The sequence below is a fragment of the Palaemon carinicauda genome, chromosome 3 (genome assembly GCF_036898095.1).
Source record: "Palaemon carinicauda isolate YSFRI2023 chromosome 3, ASM3689809v2, whole genome shotgun sequence".
Taxonomy (NCBI): domain Eukaryota; kingdom Metazoa; phylum Arthropoda; class Malacostraca; order Decapoda; family Palaemonidae; genus Palaemon; species Palaemon carinicauda.
In genome coordinates this window covers 118,543,407-118,553,406 of record NC_090727.1, presented here as the reverse complement: position 1 = coordinate 118,553,406, position 10,000 = coordinate 118,543,407, and the positions used below count along the sequence as shown (strand labels likewise).

At 32.8% G+C, this 10,000-nt stretch overlaps 1 protein-coding gene and 1 long non-coding RNA gene across 3 annotated transcripts in view; one reads left to right on the top strand and one right to left on the bottom strand.

Annotated features, from left to right (window-relative positions):
* Window positions 1–1,848, top strand: part of LOC137637815 (uncharacterized) — a 6,595-nt gene extending 4,747 nt beyond the window's left edge. Inside the window, exon 2 of one of the 2 annotated variants that reach the window (XM_068369925.1) lies at window positions 918–1,848. In XM_068369925.1, the coding sequence (XP_068226026.1) occupies window positions 918–1,457 (540 nt within the window). In that variant the 3' untranslated portion in view covers window positions 1,458–1,848. The remainder of the gene's footprint in view (window positions 1–917) is intronic. The other variant, XM_068369926.1, reaches the window with a different exon arrangement.
* Window positions 1–10,000, bottom strand: part of LOC137638428 (uncharacterized) — a 270,192-nt gene that overhangs the window by 19,841 nt on the left and 240,351 nt on the right. The gene's annotated exons all lie outside the window — the stretch shown is intronic.

The following is a 10,000-nucleotide window of genomic DNA, read 5'->3' as shown; positions in this document are numbered from 1 at the left end:
TATATAATATATATATATATATATATATATATATATATATAATATATATATATATATATATATATATATATATATTTTTTTTTTTCCGGTCATACCCAGATCTCCCGTCCCTGTTTATATATATATATATATATATATATATATATCTTTCCGGCCACACCCAGATCTTCTGTCCCTCTGGTAGCTGAGAGAGGAATAGTCATACCTTGATATGCGAGCATATCTATCTGAATATTTAACCGTCATTGTTGACGGATCGCGTACACTAATATGATATAATTTCAATGTTTGATCATTGGATGAACTAGGCCGGTAACCGAGTTTGACTACGTTGGCCAGTGTCCAAATTGCCCTTTACTTTCTATTCTGAGCTGTTGTTTCCATAGAAACCTTAAAATATAGATTAAATCGGGACCACATTTCAAGTTACATCATTCTTTTGAATTCTAGTTCTCATGAATAGATCTCTTCCATATTTGAAAGCAAAGGAATTACGTACATTGAATCTTTAGTTAGACAACATTTTTTTTTCAGCCAATTGAATTTCTTTTAGTTTGCGATTCAATATCTAACCCTCTAAATGATGTTGGAAATTAGATCACAGAATTCAGAATTATGATATTGGCCAACAAATATAGATCAGATAAGGTGTAAATTATACAAATCAACATTCAGGCATGAATAATATCATATAATATTATGATATTATGATATAAGAATCAATTCTTGACGCATTATAACGCGAATAAAAACGGAACTAACTGTAGTCAATCGTTATTTAATGCGTAACAGAATTTACAGTAAATATTTCCTACATAATCTATAAGTAATAACCACGATGGTACCCCTTAGAAATAAACAATAAAAATAAAAATAGATGACGCATTCAACTTCATGTGCTCTTCCTTTTTTTTAAGCAGCCTCCTACGCCAGGCACCTCCAGGGATGAATATCCGTCCTCTTCATACCACCAAGAACCGCTATTCTCCCAACCCTCCTCCTCAGATGCTTACTTGGATGCTCCACACACAGGTCAGCAGGCAATGTATGGGTATCCAGCACCATATTCAAGTGACCAAACTGCCTATCCTCAGTCCTCTGACCTATATGCAACACCATATCAGTTACCATGTGGAATATCGGCATCACATGGAGGACACTCATCCAGCCTTGAAGACTATGCCCCACCTAACCCAAGGAAAACTTCCAGGGGCGGCTTCCGCCCATCCGTTGAGAAGATCTACGACAATTCAGAGGAGGGCAGGATTCAAAGAAGGAGAGAATTGGGGAACGAGGCCTGCAGGAGACACCGTAGACGGCGCAGGGACACCCTGGAAAGTCTAAGAGAAGCTTTGATGGAACTGCAGGAAAAGAACCACAGTCTCCAAAAACAACAGGAACTCCTAAGACTTATGAAAGAATTATACCAAACTTGCATGAATGAGGGCAAATTTTGAATTTGCTGATGTTAACAATAAGGTAACTCTTCTTGGATTTCACTAATAAACTTGAAAAAAAAATTAATATGAACAGGTATAACACAAGAAGAGCTACTTTTAAAACATTAGCAAAATTATTTACATACAGCCATGCCATTTGTAAAATTCATGGTACAATCACTTTATGATTAGAATAAGTTCTCCAACCATGAACAATGACTGGAAGTACAAACGGGTTATGCATTTATTAAATCATGAAAGAGTTATTGCAAGAAAATATATACATAATATACATAATATAAATTTTCCAGTCCGCAATATCAATATAGTTGTTCTTCTTACGGTTGGTATGACTTTTATACCAACGGTGTTACTACTAGATATATTAGTCGTCCCTACTTCATAACCATCACCAACCTAATTGTAATAAAAAATACTAAAAGATTTTTAGTTATGTATTTAATATATATACGCATAATATATATATATATATATATATATATATATATATATATATATATATATATATATACACACACAAAGTATTATCTTTAAAAATATTCTTCAATACCAGATTATACCAGATTGACATTTTACTCCTTCCAGTTATAATTCAGATTCAAATAAAGTAGTCCTCCGACACTCTCAGTCTAAACCTTCCTAGTATAGAGAAGATTCGCCAACAGAAGTGTGTTGGAAGATTTTCGAATATGGTAGTACTTCACATGCCTATATTATGAGCACTTTTATAATATATATATATATATATATATATATATATATGTATGTATGTATATATACATATATATACATATATATATATATATATATATATATATGTATATATATATACATATATATATACATATATATATATACAGTATATATATATATACATACATACATATATATACTGTATATATATACATAGCGTATTGTGTGTGTATATATATATATATATATCTATATATTATTACTAGCTAAGGTACAACCCTAGTTGGAAAAGCAGGATGCTATAAGCCCAGAGGCTCCGACAGGGAAAGGACCCCAGTGAGGAATGGAAAAAAGAAAATAGAATATTTTAAGAGGAGTAGCAACATTAAAATAAATATCACCTATATAAACTATAAAAACTTTGGTGGCCACTGAAAAATTAAAGTGCAGTAACCCCTTGAGTGAAGAAGAATTGTCTCATAATCTGTGTTGTCAGGTGTATGAGGACAGAGGAGAATATGTAAAGAATAGGCCAGACTATTCAGTGTGGATATGTGTAGGCCAAGGGAAAAAACCCTAACCAGAGAGAAGGCTCCAATGTAGTACCATCTGGCCAGTCAAAAGACCCTATAACTCTCTAGCGGTATATATATACAGTATATATATACATACATATATATATATATATATATATATATATATATATATATATATATATACAGTATATATGTATGTATACATACTTTATATTATATATATATATATAATATATATATATATAATATAATATATACACAGATAAATAGAACTAGCCCTAAGGGAAGAGCAATTTTCTTTCTATATTCACTCATCTGTCTACCACCGAAGAGTAACACATTCGCTTTACTGCTTAAAAAAATGACAGGCATCGTCTACCCCTACACTCTTGAGTATCCATTAAACTGCTCTGATAATACGCTCTGCAAAAATAAAAGGTCCAGAGTAAAATAAAAAATAAAAAATATGTAACATACACATAATACATATTTCAATGCAAACAAGACACACTCATACGTATATATACATGCGTATATACAGTACATATAATCTACAAGTACCTTTCGACATCGAATTCACCCTATCAAGGAATCACAGACCCATGGGGAAAATACCCTTTTTATCATTTTTTTTAAAGTAATTTGCCAATACAACTGGTCAGTGAAATTGGTCATTAATTGTTTGGGTTACAGGAATCTTTTCCTGGTTTAGCTACTGGTATTACTATTGCATGTTTCCATGCCTTTGGAAATAGATTTTTGATCCACGTGATTACAAAATTGTCAAGAGGCTAGATTTTTTTTACCATATAAATTTTTTTATCATCTTTACCAGGGGCTGATGCACTACAATTTGAAAATGCAAATTTCAGCTACTCTTCGGAGAATCTTTTATTATATCTTCTATTGCATCAAAATTCAGCATCATTGCTTCTTCTCTTCTAATAGACCGAACGTGATGATCCAGATTATTAATAATACTTATGCTTTATCAATATTTCTCCAATATTATTTGAGATGACCTGTCTATTATGAATTGGTGACCCATTACGCATTAATGCGTGTCTTGTAGGTCGGCTATAGGAACCATTAGTTTTCCTAAATTTCTGCCACACTGTTTGAATTGGGGTATTTTCGGATGCACTAGACATATTTTTGTCATGATATTATCCTACCTTTCATTGCTTCTTTTCTAAATTTAGCAGATAGCTTATTAAAATATCATTTTCATACACTAATTTCTATTGCTTTATCAACCAGTTTATTAACTGTATTTACAATCAAAAAGGGAACCAGTATTCAAATTTTTTTATTTTTTATTTAAGGTTTCTAATTTTCTGTCAATTGTGTGTTTTTCCCTTATTAGTTGGGCCAGTGTATCCGATCACCAAGGGACCGAGTGTTTCATTGGTCGGGCACCAGTCAGAGGCATAGATGTATCAGCTGTTTGTGTAATGAATAAACAAGACCCAGCAAAGGAATAATCATGAAAACACAAGTCCCTCGGAGGCTGTCAAAAGAACTCACTTCCTGGAAGTCCAAAGGCATGATGTCACAGCAAAAACGAAACAACAAAGAGCTATTAGGTCTACCCCAATCTTTTCACCTCCCACTGTACTTCACTTCAACACTATTCCTTCCAATCCTAACTCCCCTCCCCCACCTATCCTATTCCCTTATGCTGTAGCTGTAGTTGTACGTGTTCCGATTAGTAAACAACGTTTGTGTTCAGTGCATTACATGCTGCTGCCCTTGAGCACAATATTGGCTATATTGATAGCTCACTGATACCATTCCTTAGGGACTCTGAAGGATTTGAGTATAAAACTATCCATAACAACGAAAAAGAGAAAGAGGATATCTGGATATAGGATGTCTGGATATAAAGCAAAAAAGAAAAAGATATTAGGTAAAGATGGTGACGACTACGAACCAGGTGCCTTCTAAAGCAACTGAACCTGGTAATGATGAGCAATTGGCAACTATGAAACTCAACCCCTTAAGCTTTTATCATTAATTTTAGCATATCATAGTAGGGGATCATATATCTTTAGAAAGATAGGGGACCAAGAGCCTTGTAGCGATCACCCAAGAGCTCTACCAATGAATGTAAGTAAAATAATCTTTAAATGAGTCTCAAAACATTTTTTTTTTCATTTCAAATTCTATCTGCTTCGTTAGTTTTAAAAATATTCTAATGATTCAAAAACTTTTATAATGCCTGATTGTGGTGTATTTCAAGCAATAACTTTTGAATTTCATCCTCGCTTTAGTTTCTTTTTTAATTCATGTATTACTGTGATATTTTGATTTTTTCATTTTTTTCGAAAAAAAAAAAAATTCCAGAGCTTTGTAAAGTTATTGTTAGCATTCTATATATCTTATAATCGCTAATAAAAAGTGATATATTTATTCTTTCCAAAAAAATGTGGGAAAAGATAGATTTTGAAAAACAATAAAACAAGAAAAAAATCATTAAAAAAACTATTCGCTCGATTCGAGTAAAATTTGAGGAAATAGTTTGTTGTAAACACAAACTGTGTGAATCCCAAAACTGTAGCTCAAAAATAGGTTCCGAGCCGTCGATACCCTTAGGAAAGATGATATCCACCTTGTCCTATCAATGTGCACTGCTTTTCACAGACTAGGATTTTTTCCATTGCATTCCCTACCCTTCCAGATAATAGGGCCTATAGATTCTCGAGCGAACTCGCCCCCACCACCACTCACTATTCCTAAGCCCATTTCATGCAGTAGTGCCGAGTACCTGATCATACCTCATTGTTCACCCATATTTTTTGTATATTTCTCATTTTAAAGCCTTTTTATGGAACTCGGTTAACTTATAAATTTAAGCTACCAATTAGTTATTTTAAACCCCTTTCTGTTTGTTTATAATTGTTAACATGTGAAATTTTAATAATTTTAAAGATCTTTCTTTTTGCTTCTGACTGTTAACTTGTGAATTTGAAGTACTTTAGTACGTTAGTAATTACTATCTTGTAAATCGGATATCCTTTATCCGTTTTCTGGTAATTGTTAGGTCCTTTAATAAGTTTGAAGCTTTGATTGTTATCTAATAATATATATCCCCTTACTATCTTACCGTACATCAAAGTATTACATTTGAATTCTGTCTAGTAAACATTTCCTCTAATCATTTAAAAATTAAAGGAAACATGTTTTTACCAAGGTTAGACAAAGTGGTACTGGTCAATATCTTTAATATCTACATTTAAAGAATGAATATTTCCAAATTCCTATACCTACAATGAGCAATAAAGCCAGAAGGACATAGAGAGGTCACCCCGTGCTGTCTGATGCAACAACTGAGTGCAAATAAAAAAGAAAAAAAAGTAAGTGGGTTTTTGTCGTATTTCCATTATTTCGATGCTTACATACTAAATGGTTAAAGTTCCTCCTTTGCTTAAATCGGATGGCTCTGTCATTCACTGTTCAAAGAAAAAGGCATCCCTTTTGGCTAGGGTTTGAAAGTATTGAGAAATTTAATCTACTTTATTCCTGTTTTCCTCAAGCTAGGTTAGTTCACCTTCTTGGTTCTATGAAACTAAAACCTTTTTTTTTTATGGACCTTGATGCTTAGTTGAGATGTAGAGCAAAATATTTTTTTAACAGTTTTTTTATGAAGACATATTTCTCAATTCTTACGTTACCTGTTATATTTTGCAAGTTAACAAGAGGTTAATTTTTCAGTTATTAGAGAATTGGTATGTTACTCTATTAGGTATAATATAAATTTGTGCCCTGCTGATTACCGTCTAATTCCTTCAGTCCACATTATCTCAAATTCTTGAATGTCTTAGACTAATTTTCTAAATAGTTATACTGAATGTATTCATCTGTTTCCCCGTTTGCGGTTTGGGCCTTGGAGTATGTGATGCCCTTCTTACAACTTAACTTGATTGCGGTCAGGAAGTTAGTATGAATAGCTTTGATTTTAGTATTGCTTTTGACAATGTTATCCACGAAGTCCTTGTTTATAAACTCAAAATAGATAGCGGTAGGTGGGTCTTTTCTTAGCATCAGTATTGAATCTTTAAGATATTAAAAAGTATAGTCTTTGATAGGTATCATAGCAACTATAGGAATGTAATTTCTGGTGTTCCTCATGGTCATGTTGTCGGCCCATTACTTTTCATATTATACGAATGATATATGGGTTGGCCTTAAAAATAATTTCAATGCAAAAACAGATCATGCTGTTCTCTTAGCATTAATTCTATCTGCTGAAAATAGGCCTGCGGTTGCTAAATCTTAAGAAGAATAGTGTATATTGCAAACTGAGGGGATGAAATTGAACCCTCATAAAACTCAAATTATGCTTGTAAGTCAAAGACAGTAGTTCCTCAACATCCAAATCTGTATTCACATTGTCGTAATTGTGCATAATTCTTGATTGCAAATTTACCTTTGAGAAACACATCCATTAATGAGATTGGTGGATTATTGGGAAAGTGTTTCAAAGATGTTCTCTGACCAATCTCTTACAAAACGTTAATTCTCTCATTCTGGCATGATTCAAATACCATTCTTCTTTGTGGTCCTCAGCAGCCAGCTCTTATCTCAATTTGTTGGTCAAACATTTGGTCTATTAAATTTCTTATCCCTGATCTGGAAATTATTCTCTGGCATCCTCGTTTAGTTAGTTCTTTGTGCGTGTGGCATATTTTTTTAGATAATTCTGACCATCCTTAGCATTCAGACCTTCCCAGACTGTACTGTACCACCCAGTGCACAGTGTTGGGTTTGCAGCTAATTCTAACAGTCTGGCCTTCTCCATCATAAACCTCAGTCTAGCTTTCTCCATCATAAAGTCTTACCTTCTCCATCATAAATCTCAGTCTTGTCTTCATCATAAACCTTAGTCTTGCCTTCTCCATCATAAACCTCAACACTACACAGTATTGTAAAAGTTTTATTCCATCTGTGACCAGATTGTGGAATGATTTTCCAAACGTAGTTCAATGTTGACATCATTTTAATTTCAATTTACATATGAACTATCTATTGAACGTTGTTTCTGATCTTCAATATATTTCATAATTTTAGTTTATTTCTTGCTTATAGTTTATTTTTTACTGATCTATTTCCTTTCCACAATAGGCTGCTTTTCCTGATGGATCCTTTGGGTTTATAGCATTCTGCCTTTCTTTTTCCAACTAAGGTTTTACCCTGGCTAGTAATGACAATAAGAGTTCAAAATATTACGATTAATAAGCTATTGGATCATAATAAAGAACAGAGTTCTCTATTTACAAAAAAACATAAAGGAGTACAACGCAAGCTGTGACGTATAAAGTGCATTTAAAACGATAACATTCGACCAATAAAGTTTCGGTTATATCACTAAAAATCCAAAATAAATCTACATAATATTTCCTCCCAAATTCCTGTAATTGCCATAGACTCTAGAAGAGGAAATCTATCATTGACTCGCGTAAAAATACTGGGAAGGGACTGAAACACGCCGTTAAGTAACTAAAGAAGTTTATGAGGGCTCGGATTAAAGTTCAAACCAAATTTCCATATGCTCTGGGCGAAGCACCTCCTACATATGGGAGTCTCCAGTATATGACCAAATAATTTTATTCATCAGAGTTCGTTAAATTCTCATGAAAAAAACAAAAAAACAAAACTGCTCTGTTGATGACTTGATATCCCTGTGAAACCTAAACTAACGAGATCCTAAGTTGGAAGGAAAACATTATTATTCAGATCATGCACTTGAAATAATCCTGTTTGTATCTATACATTTTTGAAGAGGTGGAGCATTTAGTTTTATATAACTGGGATTCACAGTGTTCAAAAATATACACGCATACAAGTACATGCACTTTGCTAAAATTGGAATTCAAAATTCCTCGATTATTTTTTTTCATTTAACATATACTGTTCACAAGCATGAATACAAACAACAACTATAATAATAATAATAATAATAATAATAATAATAATAATAATAATAATAATAATAAAGGTTTTTATTTATTCTTTAAAAGAAAAACAGACTCAAGCTTTAAGACTTATCGTCGTCAAGTCTAGGAAACGTCCCCAGAATCAGGATCTGCAGTTTCGAGTCTTTTCATCATTACTGTGATTTCTAGCCACTCAAAACGAATAAACTTATCTTAATCTATGTGAATTTAAACTCAAAACAAAAATCATCATGGAACTCTCAATTCTCGTGGAAAAACACAACATTCATTATGATGACAAAATTAAAAGCACAATTCTACAAATTCACTTACTTGGTAATTATGTTCGTATTACTGTGTCACGACGTAAAAAAAAGAAAAAAAAAAACTACTATAAAATACCTACGCATAAAGAACCATCAACTTTTCAAATTTCAGACATTAAAATTTGAAGAATTAAACATATTTACCAAAATAAGGAAATACTTGGCAAAAATTAGCAATCAAAACGAAAATCAGTAAACACATATTAAAAATGCCACCTTCAACTAGCCTATGCTACCTAAACTTACACAAAAACTTACTACTTAAAAACAAAAGGCAGATAATGCAATTCTCACCCCGTATCAAAAAGCTTCTATAAAAACCTTAGTTTGCTTTCACTCGGAAAATGATATATCAAGTACAAATAATAACCAGAAAATATCTGGCCTATCTGCCATCAAAAAAAACACTCGACAGAAAATAAACCCAACTCTATAATATTCAATAATATCATTTCACAGAAAATAAACCCAACTCTATAATATTCAATAATATCATTTCTATGTTTAACTGCCGGATTACTTGGCAGTTTGGCAACCTTTTTTTTTGGTTACTACACCCAAACCCAGACTCCTCAAAAGTTAATTATGGTATAAATGTTCTCCATAATTAAAACTCTCAACGGACCTTGGCGATTCTTTCCGGGACATTACCTTGCGAAAAAAACAGAAGAGGAATTTCCTGTGCCTTCACCAGTGCTTAATAACAATGATTAGAAGATGTTAAGTAAGTCCCAGGCTACCTTACCAGTCATGGGCACTTCGAGTTCAGAAATCACACAATAAGGGTCGCGCTCAATTTCAAACCTTGTCGAAGGTCAGGTGCAGACATGAAATTAGCTAAATCTAAACCAATCGACCCACTCCAAATCTAATGAGAGAGTCAGAGACACTGACTCTCCATAGATTTTCCATTGCTTTTTCCTCCTAACAACACCAACCGACTTAAACCCAAAGCATATGTGCTAACCTATACCAATAAGATAAATAGCTAATAAAGTAACACATTTGAAACGGCAACTGTATGCAATGAAGTCCAATAAAATCACACT